At 42.6% G+C, this 14394-nt stretch overlaps 1 protein-coding gene across 2 annotated transcripts in view; it reads right to left on the bottom strand.

Annotated features, from left to right (window-relative positions):
* Positions 1-10991: 10991 nt before the first annotated feature.
* Slc4a1ap (solute carrier family 4 member 1 adaptor protein) overlaps positions 10992-14394 on the bottom strand; it is a 28832-nt gene continuing 25429 nt past the window's right edge. For both annotated transcript variants that reach the window (XM_075955508.1, XM_075955509.1), the window contains exons 13-14: positions 13391-13460; positions 10992-11298 (exon numbers count right to left, since the gene is read on the bottom strand). In XM_075955508.1, the coding sequence (XP_075811623.1) occupies positions 11249-11298; positions 13391-13460 (120 nt within the window). In that variant the 3' untranslated portion in view covers positions 10992-11248. The remainder of the gene's footprint in view (positions 11299-13390; positions 13461-14394) is intronic.

Below are 14394 nucleotides of genomic sequence, written 5' to 3'. Positions count from 1 at the left end.
TCAGGCAGCCACCAGCCAGACACTGGAGGAAGTAGGAAAGACAGACAGAAAGACAGAAAGAGAAAGAAAGAAAGAAAGAAAGAAAGAAAGAAAGAAAGAAAGAAAGAAAGAAAGAAAGAAGGAAGGAAAGAAAGGTAGGTGAAGCCGGGCAGTTAGTGGCACATGCTTGTAATCCCAGCACTCAGAAGGCAGAGGCAGCTGGATCTCTGTGAATTGGAGGCCAGCCTGGTCTATACAGAGAAATCCTGTCTCAGAAAAAAAAAAAAGGTAAAAAACCCAGGGATGGAGAGATAGATAAACAAATTAAAATAAGAGCTAAGATAAGGCCAAACATTCATAACTAATAAGTCTCCATGTCATGATTTGGGAGCTGGTTGGTGGCCCAAAAGAAAAAGCCTGTTACGGAGGGGTTTCCAGTTGAGGGGACTCTTACTGTGTACCTACACTGTCGTGCCCCTTCAGAGGCAGAAGGGGATGTCTGCAATTGTGACCTCCAGCTCTGCAGGGGTGTGGTTTCTGGTGGGCTTGCAGCTGAAAAGTCCCGAGAGCTAGGGCGTGGCCATTAGTCAAGGAGAGCCCTATAGAAGCTGCCCTGGAACACCATTAAAGGGGCATTCTTGTTTCAAGGATGATCCGTGTCTCTGTGTGTGTGTGTGTTTCAATCTCCAGCCCCTTGCTTGACTCACGAACAGTCCCGTGGTGCAGATGGTACTTTTTCTCCCCAGGTTGTTGGTGGTCACGATGTTTTATCACATCAAGAGAAACATTTACTAAGCCAGGTCCACGAGGTAATCCACTCTCCCTGGTGGGGTCAGCAAGGCCAGTGCTAGGTTCCAGCAAGGCTCTCTGTGTCTAGTTGTCTGGCACACCTTGTCAGGTGGATGCCAGTGAGTTCTTTCTGGGGGTCTGGGCCTTCCCTGTGGGGCCTTCCCTGTGGTTTCAGTAGACAGTCTGCTGGTTTCTTCCGAGCTGGCTGTATCCTCTCCTTTCACGGCATTTGGAGGGAGCACTGAGTCGTTCTGAGAACATTTGCTTGTTAGCATTTGGCCTTTCTCCCCCTGCCATTCCTCAAGTAGGTTGTGGTTTGTTTTCTGTATCCTCTCCCATATTTTACAGCCTAACCCCTTTCACTTGAGAAATTCTCTGACTGTGTGCTCATAAAGATGATGAAGACAGGAGGAGGTGTTTGCTTCCCCCAGCCCACCAGGGTGTAGTTGGCAGGGAGAACTCCCTGGGATGTGCAAGGACCTCAAGGGAAGACCAAGGCAACATACCCTGGTCTTGGTTTATAAGAAATCTTGTTGGCTCAGCTCAGAAGACACATACAAGGGCTGATCGTCCAGTGTCTTGAGCTCCCTCTCAAACCTGAGGACGTGCAGTTTAAACCCAAGACACAACAGAAGAGAGCTGACTTAGGAACAAGAACCGAAGGGGCTACTCTCATAAACAGCATGCAAATTTGATCCAAAATGCAAATTCCACCAAGCTAGAAGGTTGGCTGTAATTTCATGGAGGAAAAAAAAAACATTAAGATGGGAAATAGCAGAGGAGAAAATGTTTGGAGAAAAACACCATTTGGTGCTCCAGCTGGTTTTATGTTTGATAATTATGGTAATTTAACTTGCAAGTATTTGATAAAAAAAAAAGGGTGGTCGGAGTAACTTTTGACATCGCTATTGTCCACTTATCTCACTATTAACTAAGAATCCTGGACGACAGAACCAAAGCTTAAGTGGACAGCCTACTCTACCTGGAATTTAAAAGTATACTGTAAAAGAAATGATGAAATTTTCAATTTAAAAAATGCTACCAGGCCGGGCGGTGGTGGCACACGCCTTTAATCCCAGCACTCGGGAGGCAGAGGCAGGTGGATCTCTGTGAGTTCGAGACCAGCCTGGTCTACAAGAGCTAGTTCCAGGACAGGCTCCAAAACCACAGAGAAACCCTGTCTCGAAAAAACCAAAAAAAAAAAAAAAAATGCTACCAGAAATGTTAACGACAATGTTAAGGAAGAGGAAATGGTTAGAATTTTAGGACTGGGGATGCAGCTCAGCAGGGTAGCACTGGTTGCTCCTGTGCACATTGGTCTGGTCTCCTCTCCTGTAAGCCCCACACAGAACAACATTCTACAGCAAAGGGGAAGTACTACAGACCCTCAGATAAAGCCTGGAGGGAGAAGAGGTCCTGACAGTGTCTAATCCTGGACAGAACTGGGCTGAGAACACCAATTACGGGATTTCCTGAGTCCTGTCAAAAACACTCTGGGACTGAGGCGCATGCAGGGCTTTTTTATTTTTTAACTTTTATCTTTTTAACCTAGATGTTTTGAGTATGTATTATGGCTTCCAGTTTTGTGGGGTTTTGGGATTCCTAAATGTGCAAATGAATGCATTTACATCTGTTTCTTGTGCCTTTTCTTGGGCTCTTTTTCTTGTTTGTTTTGTCCTATTCTGATTTTTTTATTTTTTTTTACTCCTTAGATGCCTATTGTTTTCTTTCTTTTTATTATTTCTTTTTCTTTTCTTTTTTTTTTTTTGAGACAGGATCCCCATCTCCCTCCGTAGCTCTGGCTGTCCTAGAACTCAATATGTAGACCAGGATGGCCTCAAACTCAGAGATCCACCTGCTCCTGCCTGCTGGGATGAAGACCACCATGCTCAGGCATCCTGTGTGTTTTCTAAGGAGACAGAAAGGGGGTGGGGTCTAGATGGGAGGGATATGGGGAGGACAAGGGAAGGGAAACCATAATCAGAAATAAAAGAAATTTTATTTATTTCTTAAGAATCACATCTTTAATCCCACCACTCAGGAGGCAGAGACAGCTGGATCTCTGAGTTTGAGGCCAACCTGGTCTACAAGAGCTAGTTCCAGGACAGGCTCCAAAGCTACAGAGAAACCCTTTCTCGAAAAACAAAACTAAACAAAAAGAAAATATTTTTACATCATCATGTTGACTTACATATCCCTGTTCTCTGGCCTTCCCTACTTAATTAGAAATATCCATGAACAAGGGCAGCCCCCACCCCCCGCGTTGCTCTTGAGCAAAGGAAGCTATTAACCTACAGGGGTTTCACCTTCTGACCTTTCTGCCTTTCTCTGAGCCCCTCTGATATCTCAAGGACACGACTATAAACACACTACTTTGGTTATTTCTGCTGGGTGCATTCTAATTTAGTGCAATCTTATTATGCTTAGGTTTTTGTTTGTTTTGGTTTCTTGTTTGTGTTCATAATTACTGACTGCGGTGAACTTCTTGACCAGCGAGGAAGAAGGACCACCACACGAGGATTCTTCTCAGATCACGCTTTATTGGAGTGCCTCTTGGTTGAGGGAGAGCAGGAAGCGAGAGGGGGCCGAGAGCACTAAAGCAGCTGCTTATATAGGGAGTAGGCACACGGGTCGCCTTGTGATTGGTTGCCACCATCAGCTGTCACCAGACTGCATCGGGATAGGTCCAAGGGCCCTTATCCACCTTGCAAGCTGGAAGCAGGGGACTCGCAGCTCCCAACAGGACAGGATGTCAGCGCCATCTTGTAATGGTGATTCTGTCTGGCTCCCTGCAACTGATTTCATGTAACTGTTTATGGATCATTTTGTCATGTGTCTGGAAGACTGTGTCCATGACCTGACATTCTTAGTTAGGACTCCAATACACAGGGCTTTGCCTTTTGTTTCCCTAACTATCCAGGATTTCTCTTTTGCTTCTTTTGAAAACTGTCATATAAATGGTGATTACTCAAGATGACTATCCCAAGCCCATCCTGGTTAAAACACAGACATAACAGATTTTTTTTAAAGATTTATTTATTTCTTATGTATACAACATTCTGCCTCCATGTATGCCCGCACGCCAGAAGAGGGCGCCAGATCTCATTACAGATGGCTGTGAGCCACCATGTGGTTGCTGGGAATTGAACTCAGAACCTCTGGAAGAGCAGCCAGTGCTCGTAACCGCTGAGTCATCTCTCTAGCCTGACATAACAGATTTTTAAGATTTTCTTTTTCTTTTCTCTCCACAGTTTGAACAGGGCCCTTAATTTTCTGGTTCTGGAGGCAACGGACAGCTCCTGCACGGAGAGTAAAACACACTCAGTCTTTTTTTTTTTTTTTTTTTTTTTTTTTTTAGGCAGGGACAGAGAGAACTCTTTATTGACTTTTTGCAAAGATTAATTAAGTCTCTGGACATAGGGGTAACAGACCCAGAAGCTAGACGAATACTTCTTGAATGTCTAGCTTTTGAGAATGCAAACATAGAATGCAAAAAGATAATTGGGCCTTGACACCCACACCTATAAAATGCTTCATTCCAAGATTGCAGGTTTTAACGACTTCATGATCCACTGCTCACTCATGTCTGGCAAATTACCTACACTAACACTATTGCTTTGTGTTTTGTTTTTTTTTTTTTTTGTTTTTTCCGAGCCAGGGTTTCTCTGTGTAGGTTTGGCACCTGTCCTCAGACTCGCTCTGTAGACCACGCTGGCCTCAAACTCACAGAGATCCACCTGTCTCTGCCTCTTGACTGCTGGGATTGAAGGCGTGCGCCATCACCACCTGGTTTGTGTTTTGTTTTCAAGACAGGGTTTCAACTGTGTAACCCAGACTGGTGTGGGCCTCCATGTAGACCACGCTGGCCTTGAAACTGTGGTGGATCCTCTTGCTTCTGCCTCTCAAGGGCTGGGATGACAGGCGTGCGCTGCTATGCCTGGACTACCGCTTGACATTATAACTAAGTTTTAGACTCTAAAATTTAGAGGAAGTTATGCATTTGGGGACTACCAATGTTTCTGTGTACTGCCTACAGTACAGACATATTAGACATATGCTGTGGGGAGCAGAGGAAGCCCGCAATTAGTGAAATCCTGCGTGAGCGTGTGCTGTTGACATGAACATGGCACGAAGCTCAAAGGGACTGCGGGGAAGGCAGGTTCTTGCTCAGGGGTTGAAGTGTGAACACTGATAGTTGTGCAGAAAATGTCCACCTTGCCTTTCTCCTCCTGGATTTGGTGGCCTGAAGGTGGCTTCCCTACAGAGCCTCTGTCTACATGCCTCCTGAATTCAGCTGTATGCAATAACCCCACCCCCTGTTCAACCTGAGATGAGACACTGACCTTCCAGGTGCTGCTGTTTCTCCTGGTTTCTCCTTCAGTGAGCCCAGCCCACCAGATCCCAGCATCTCTCTGTGCCTGCGTGTTTGTCTTTTGCATTCCCTCATCTTGAGGCATTTGGTTTGTTGACAAAATTGGCCCCCAATAGTTTGATTCAAACTGACTTAATAAAAAGCTCATGTATTCTAAACTTAGTACAAATTTGTCCTAGTTCATAAGATACAAACAAACCTAAGAACTTCATTTAAATTTGCTGGTAGGAGAAAATAAAAACATCAGCAGAAATAGTAATACAATTTGCCTGTCATTATTGTTAGATATTTAAGGTATAATGTCCATTTTTTTTTCAGTTTACACACAACTTCCTGGGTTTTCACTTAAGTACAGTTATTTTTTATTAAGGAAATAACCTAAATTGAGAAATTTTGTAAAAAAAATAGAAGAACCAGCAAATATGAGAAAGGTATAATGTTTTTAAGATAAAGTTTTTTTAAAATTTATTTATTATGGATATAACATTCTGTTTGCATATATGCCTGCAGGCTAGAAGAGGACACCAGACCTCATTACAGATGGTTGTGAGCCACCATGTGGTTGCTGGGAATCGAACTCGGGTCCTTTGGAAGAGCACTCAATGCTCTTAACCGCTGAGCCATCTCTCCAGCCCAAGATAAAGTTTTTTTAAGTTTAGAAAAAAACTTTTAAGAAAAGATTTTTAGATACAAAATACAGATTTTTTCCCCCTAAAAGGAAAAGATTGTTCTAAAATAGAAAAGGAAAGATAAGGCCAAAACCAGAAAGCATGTTGCAAAAGTCCTGCCAGGCCACAAGAAAGTTTGTAGAAGATAAATCTTAAATGATTTTACTATAACAAAACGTTATTGGCTTTCTTAGGTCAAAACTAAATGATGATCTAGTGGAAGAGTAAAACCTCACTCACTTCTTCACTTCTCCCAACAATAAGGTCTTAAATTTTTGTTGTTTGATTTTTGTTTTTAGAGACAGAGTTTCTCCGTATAGCTTTGCAGCCTGTCTTAAATTTGAAAACAGAGCAAGGCACAGCTTAGGCTGGTGTGACTGTGACCGTTAAGCATCGGCCCAGCATCCCCGAGGCAGAAGCAGGTGGGTCTGAGCTCCAGCCAGGGTACAGTGAGACTTTAATTTAAGGGGAAAATGGCTTAGAGAACAAAACTTTATTCTTTACCCCTGACTGACTGAGGCTCCTGAAATGTCAGGTTTTATCCGCGTGCCTCTAACAGTGTTACACATTTCACTGCTAAGGCTGTATGTTTTCTCACTAAGTCAGGACGCCAGCATTAGCAGGAGGAAAACTTCTATTAGAAAGGATCCTATGTATTAGCCATGACCATACCATTTCCTAACACCTTTATTTTAGCTAAATTGTAATAATTTCCCAAATCCACAGTAATCAGCATTTCTACACCTAAAGTGGCTTGTTTTCCTAGCTCCTGCCACCTGCTGAACCCGTGACTAGGGCCATGCTCACCGCTCCTGGCATCCTCATAAAGGCCAATCTCAGACAAATAGGGAAGCTTTGACTCATCCCCTATCCCCTCCCCCAGGGCTATCCCTGGTCTTCAGCAGCCAGTGCGCTCTCTGGTTCCCCAATCCAGAGGGCTCCCTTTTGAGGGTTTTCTTGGATTACACCTGTCGCTGTTGACTTGTCTGTCCTTTGTTGACCTTGCACTTGGGACACAAAGGCCAGCAGAGGGTGTTGGATTCCTTGAAGCTGGAGCACCTGACTTGTTATTTGGGTCCTGGGATCCAAACTCATGGCTGTAGCAGATGCTCTTAACCACAGAGCCATGCCTCAGCCCCAATTCTTACTCTTTTAGGACACATCTTTTTGAAAATATGTATCTTTCAAACTTGCCTGAAAAACGTGGGGTTTACTTTTGTATGTTTTTTTTTAATGGTAAGAATAATGCCAATCTTGATGATTCAGTGATATCATGTCTTCATCATTAGCCATGTCATCTTTTGGTACCAACTGTTTGTTTACCCAAACTTTTTTATTTATTTATTAGATGTTTAAAAATATCACTCCAAGTTCCCACCCCCCCATTCCCATTCCCTCCACACATCCTCCCACCCTACACCCATCCAATCCTCAGAAGGGGTAAAGCACCCTGCCCCGTGGAAGGTCCAAGACCCTCCCTACCACATCCAGGCTGAGCAAGGTTTACATCCAAAGAGAATAGGATCCCAAAAGGCCAGTACATGCAGTAGGGATAAATCCTGGTGCCACTGCCAGTGGTCCCCTCAGTCTGCCCCAGCCATGCAACTGCCCCCCACATTCAGAGGGACTGGTTTGGTCTTATGCTTGTTTCTTCCCTGTCCTGCTTGAGTTGGTAAGCGCCCATTAGCTCAGGCAAACTGTTTCAGTGGGTGAACCCATCATGGTCTCGACCTTCCTGCTCACTCTCATTCCTCCCACTCTTCAACTGGGCCTTGGGAGCTCAGTCCAGTGCTCTGATGTGTTACCCAAACTTCTTACAGTGCTCGAACCAAATCTTCACGACAGGAACGACAATTTCTCACTACTCCCTTACTACTCAGTGTAATGGGGATAAAGAGAACAATTCCAGCCTTTACTTTGCCAGAGCTCTGTATTAACTCCACGAGGGAGTTTCCTTGTAGGAGGCGATTCTATTTAGATCTATAACCCCTGGAGCCAAAGCAATGGAAAGTCTTCCTGCTAAGGCTAGTAACTGGGTCCAAACAACTGGATAACCATAACGCCACAATATTGGAAATGATAAAATACAATAAATTCCTAGATAAGAGTCAGCCTGGAGGCTGGAAAGACAGCTGAGAGCTCTTGCCGCCAAGAATAACAATCTGAGTTCAATCCCCAGAACCCACAAGGGGAAGGAGAGAAGCAACTCACGCAGTTGTCCTCTGACCTCCACACGCACGCTGTAGTGCACAGCATATGCAGGCACATACAATAAACAAATAAATAAGTATAAAGAAAAAATCAACCTGGCCAGGTGTGTTGGCACATACTTTTAATCCCAATACTCTTCCTTAGGAGGCAGAGGGAGGCAGATCTTTGTGAGTTCAAGGCAGGCTGGTCTAAGTAGTAAATTCAGTCTAGCCAGGGCTACAAGTGAAGCCCTGTCTCAAAAAAAAAAAAAAAAAAAGAAAAAAGAAATAAGAAATAAGAAAAAAAGAAAAGAAAACCCTGTCTCAAAAAAACAAAGTCCATCTGTTACAACTCTACCCAGATTTATTGTGGCATAATCAGTTCTAACGACGATCCACCCTGTTACATGTGGTCAGATATTCCAATAAATGGGATCTAACCAAACTATCAAACCTCACTTTATAGGAGCAACTTGACAGACTCAAACTCCAGATGATAAACACAGTACCATCAGGACTGAACGGTTTTGGAGTGACATTGAGATTATTGATTTTTACTACGGATACTAGAAAGATTTTGGATTGATTCTTTTTATCCAAATTATGTAAAAAACAGCCCTTAAAGGCAACAGTATTCATGGTGTTTTTAACCAAAATCGGCCAAATGCTTGAGACAAAATTAAGCCTCTCTGGGTATATGCGGACAAGACTGGGAATTTTAGGACAGACTGAATTTGCTAAATGCACACCTTAAAAAAGATCGCACCCAAGGGGCCCATGTTTTCAGATTAGATGAGACTTCAAGGCACCACACGCTACAGCTAGCCAGGGTTAGAAAAGTACTAAACAGGACTCAGATTTTGCCAATGGCAAGTAAATGGGTAACACTACAGAATGAGTTCAACGGTCACACTTCCCGTTCTGATTGGGAAGTAATGAAGGCTTAGTGATGCCCACAAAAGCGGTGGGACCCTGATTTTTCACAAGTCTGGACTCTAGTTTCTTCTCCTGCCACTATTATTTGGTTCCCGAGGAAAGGACAACTTTGTCTAGAAAGAATTCAAAATGATACTGTATTGTGATCACACTTCTTTTGTAATGTGACTGTCCACGTGCGGCTGTAGGTCGGGATATGGTGTACCACGCCTGGCATTCCTAACCACAACAAAGAGTTATAATAACCAAGTAGAGAAAGCCAGTGCACACAAGGTTTATAGTTGTAGAATCAAGAAGAAAAACTAGATTTAAAAAGCAAAATAAGCCAGGCGGTGGGGGTGCTCACTTTTAATCCCAGCACTTGGGAGGCAGAGGCAGGCTTGCTTCATCGTGTGCCTCTTCCCGGGAGCTGGGAGCATGGTGTCTCTCTGAGGCGTCTGCTCCCTAGAGGAGAGCTGTGGAGTCTGAGCTCACTTCCTCTTCCTCCCAGTGTTGTTCTCTTTACTCCTCCCACCTATCTTTTAACCAATAAAATGGGCCAAAGCAGTTCCTTTATTAGCCAATGACCTTCCTCCATCAGTTTGTTGTTGTTGTTTTCTGTTTAAAATGCCTATTTCCATCTGGTGGTGGCGTGCAGAGGCAGGCGGATCTCTGTGAGTTCTAGGCCAGCCTGGTCTACAAGAGCTAGTTCCAGGACAGGCTCCAAAGCCACAGAGAAACCCTGTCTCGGAAAACAAACAAACAAACAAACAAACAAACAAACAAACAAACGCACGCCTGTTTCACTATCTGCAAGCTTTACCACTCCTTCTTTTTGATCTGGAGACAGGGTCTTTCTATGTAGCTTTGGCTATGTTGGGCCTCACTTTGTAGTCCAGGCTGGCCTCGAACTCACGGAGATCTTCTTGCCTTTGCCTCCCAAGGGCTGGAAATTGGTAGCTTGTGCCATCATGCTTGATTTACCTTTCCTTCTTTGGATCATTCTATGTTTTTATTTTAATTGTAGGTATAACATTCCTGTCACCTTTGTGTAAACATGAGACGGAGATAGTAAAGAAAGGAAAGAAAGACCCAGATCATGAGGGTTTTTTCTTTAATGGCTGCTTTTTTCTTTTTAAATATTTATTTATTTATATGTATACAATATTTTGTCTGCATGTATGTCTGCAGGCCAGAGAAGGGCACCAGACCTCATTACAGATGGTTGTGAGCCACCATGTGGTTGCTGGGAATTGAACTCAGGACCTCTGGAAGAGCAGGCAATGCTCTTAACCACTGAGCCATCTCTCCAGCCCTCTTTAATGGCTTTTACAGCTATTTCTCTTTCTGAAGAATGCCTTCTTGCCCACTCAGACTCATCATGTCTCTAGCACTATGAGACACATATAAAACAGCATTTGGATTGGCCAGTTGACTCAGTTGGTTAGATCATGGAGTTAAAAAACATTTATCCTTTGCATGCATGACCAACAGAAGTGTTATCAGAAGTTCTGGGGGAAAAAACTATACCAAACTGAATATTCTACCAGTTGACTGACTGCCTTATTAGAATTCTGTGTTTGTAAAAAGTTAGAATGTTGAAGAACCAGAAACAATTTATGTTGGGCTATTTTTGGTGACTTTAATAGACATTTATTGTCTATCTCTGTGTCTGATCCTATATCCTCTAACAAACGAATCTTGGGAACATGCTATGGGCAGATCACCAACCCCAAAGTGAAGAACGTCATGAGAGCATCTGAACGCTATAGCAGAGCGTGCCCACAGTAACTCACCTACCTGCAGTCTCCTCTTTTGTTTTATACTAATAAAAGCTCATATAACCACTTCCACGGTGGACCTACTTCCATGTCCCTTGGCCACGGCCACTTACATTTGACTACAAATAAACTACCTCTGGAGAAGAAAGGTCTGTTTTGGCATCCAACATTGAGTCCTATGGACAATCCACGTTCACTGCAGGGGTCACCCAGAATGGCATGAGGTACCAGCACAGGCCCTAAATTATAGAAGCTATGACCTTAAGTCAACATTATAGAAATCATCATCACCTTCTCATTTTATAGTGGGGTCATGCCTCTTATTTTATTGATTTTCAGTGTACATCGTTCCTTTTTACATATATACACAAACACTTAAATATAAACACCAAAATTCAGAAAAATCCAATAAGCAGATAATTTTAGAAAGCCAGGGATACAGAAGTCAGTCACCAGATTTTACAAATGGTCTTCTAAATTTCTCTAGCTGTGACTTAATGTATCATCCCAAAGAGCCTGTGGTCCTCAAGATCTTCCTTTGGGACGCTGAACCAATCAGTAGCCATACTTGTCATTAAGATGAGTTCTGCCATCTCCACTTTGACCTACATCAAAAGATAAAAAGAAAAAATGTATTTACTTTTCCAAAGTCAAGAAGAAAAAAATATTCAGACATCAGGTCAAAAGCAAAACAAATAAGGCAGTTTCTTTTAAACAAAAAATTTACTTAAAATTTTTTTCCTTTTTGTTTGTTTATTTGTTTTTCAAGCCAGGGTTTCTCTGTGTAGCCTTGGCTGTCCTGGAACTTGCTCTGTGGACCAGGCTGGCCTCGAACTCACAGAGATCCGCCTGCCTCTACTTCCGAAGTGCTGGGATTAAAGGCACATAGTGTTTTATTTTATTAGGCAGGGTTTTTCATGTGACTATATAATAAACTTTTATCCCCCTGAATCCCACTACCCTTTCATTTCTCCCCTCCCTTTAGTCCCTTCATCCTCTGGACAGTTCCCCCTTTCATGTGTAAACGTATGCTCTCATGTGTCTATGAAAGTCTCAGACCCACAAATATGGACTTAGTTCATCTACCATGATGACTCATTACAGAGTTGTTTGTAATAAACAGAAGACTAGAAACATGGCAAGTTCCCAGTGAGAGAACTATTTAAATAACAAAGTCTGCTGTAAAAAGAACGGAAGTACACTTTCGTTGTACACTGACACAGCGGCCTATGCCTGTGTGACCAAGCTGGCTTTGATTTCATAATCCTCCTGCCTCAATCTCCAAATGTGCACCGTAGAATAGACATCCCCATCTCTATCATATTTGTCCACTTCATACACACAATAAAAATTAATGAAAATAAATAAATAAATAACTGACAAATAAGGACCTGGTGAGATGGCTCAGTAGGTAAAATCACTTGCTGTCAAATCCAACAAGCCCAGGACCTACACTGTGGAAGGACAGACAAGCTGACTCTTGCAAGTTGTCCTCTGTGTTCCAAATGTACATCATGGCATTATGTGTGTCTGAGTGCACACATACACACACACATATGCACAATAAAAAATAAAAACCAAAAATCAATAACCATAATGTCATTTAAATGAGAAACAAGAAATCTATAAATAGCAGTGGTTCTCTGAATTGTGCTAATTAAGAACAGTGAGTAGAAACCCTCCATTTGTGTGGGTAAGGTGCTGAAATACATCTTACCTTTTGTGTATATAACACTTAAGAATTAAAAGAAACTGATACTATTTCATTATACTTGGATGAAAAAATGAGTAGATGAGGTAGAATCTGTTTTCTCCTTTCAGTTAATAAAATTAAAATTCTTGCAAAAATAAGCAGAAAAATCTAAAGAACTCATACATACCTTATCCAGCTTTAATGATTAATCATCCTTGGCCAATTCTATTTTATGTGCTATCCCTGCGTATCTTCCACCACCAGAGCACCCTACCTGTGACCCTGTCTAGACTATAAGGACGCCTTCCAAAGCTACCATTCAACACCATGCATGCTTTAAAGAGTCAACAGAAATTTCTAACAGCATATACTCAGTTAGTGTGCAAATGCGTACGACTGTCTCACTATTTTTGCTTATTTATCTATTTATTCATTTATTTTGAAGCAGGGTCTCACGTAGCCCAGGCTGGCCTCAACTTGCTATGTAGTAACAAATGACCTTGAATTTTTTATCGTGCTGCGTCCACTCCTGAGTGCTGGTAATGGGCCTGTGCCACCACACCTGGCTATACCGTGTTAGAGATTAAACCCACGGCTCTACAAACACTAGGCTAGCATTCTACCAACTGAGTTACACACTAGACCATTACAATTTTTTAAAAGATGCACCAATTCTACTCAGTTGATGTGTCTCTGGGTCCTTTAGTAACATCAAAAAGGAGACTTACTATGTACTTTTGTAACTTTCTTAAGTATATAACCTATTTAAAAATATAAGCAGGGGCCAGAGGGATGACTCAGAGGTTAGGACCACTGGCTGCTTTTGCAGAGGACTTGAGTTCAGTCCCAGCACGACATGGCAGCTCACAAACACCAGTAACTCCAGCTCCAGGGGCTCCAACACCCTCTTCTAGCTTCCATGTTGTACACATACACACCTACAGGTAGGCACTCACACACACACATACATACGTCTTGAAGGTTAAGAAAAAGAAAAGCTGCACCTTCAGGTGGAACCCACACACAGTAGTCTGGATCATCTTCAGGGTATTTGGAAGAAAGTACAGGTGGAAACTGTAAAGAAGAAATAGACAATTTTACTCAACAGAGTTGTTTCTTAGAGTCTCACTGAGCAGCTCAGGATCCCCTGGAATCAGTGACACCCTACCTACAATTGCAGGTTTGTCCCACCAGGTCCCACCATGTCTGACCCCAAGGACTTTTAGCTATAAGAATTATTTTTATTCCTGTCAGTAAACAAAACTGAGAAAACAGTTTTCATGAATGATCCTAACATTGGTAACTAATTTGAGGGCACATTTTTTCTCAGTGTTGAGTGCCTTCCTCAATTGCTCTCCACTTTTATTCTATTTTTGGGACAAAGTCTCACCATGAAGCTTCAGCCGGCTTGAACACATTACATGGACCAGGATGGCCTCAACGTCACAGAGATCCACTTGTCTCTGCCTCCCAAGTTCTGTTCCACACCGGTTCCACCAATTATTTATTCATTTGTTTGTTCATCTATCTATCTATCTATCTATCTATCTATCTATCTATCTATCTATCTATCTATCTATCTATCTATCTATCTGTTTTTGGTTGTTTGAAGCAGGGTTCTCTGTGTAGCCTTGGTTGTTCTGGAACCAGGCGGTGGACCAGGCTGGCCTTAAACTCAGAGATCTCCCGCCCCTGCCTCTGCTGGAATTAAAGGCTTGTGCCACCACACCCAGGTTTCATTTGTTTGTTTTTTTTATTTAACTTATCTATTTGTGATTTTGAGTGTGCAAATTATCCCAGGATGCCGGGGACCTGCGGACACAGTCTAACAGTCCCACTTCTGGTAGCTTACTAGTTACAAGATTATACATCCGTAAGATAACTAAGACAGCGCTGGTATAGTAAAAATCCACAAAGAACCCAGCCGTCCCTCTCTAAGGATCTAGCTAAATAGGGTTCATCTACACAGCAGGAAGCTCGTGATACAGTAATAGGACTTCCATAATAA

The sequence above is a fragment of the Microtus pennsylvanicus genome, chromosome 21, assembly GCF_037038515.1.
Source record: "Microtus pennsylvanicus isolate mMicPen1 chromosome 21, mMicPen1.hap1, whole genome shotgun sequence".
NCBI classification, from domain to species: Eukaryota; Metazoa; Chordata; class Mammalia; order Rodentia; family Cricetidae; genus Microtus; species Microtus pennsylvanicus.
This window is presented reverse-complemented; position numbering and strand designations above follow the sequence as displayed.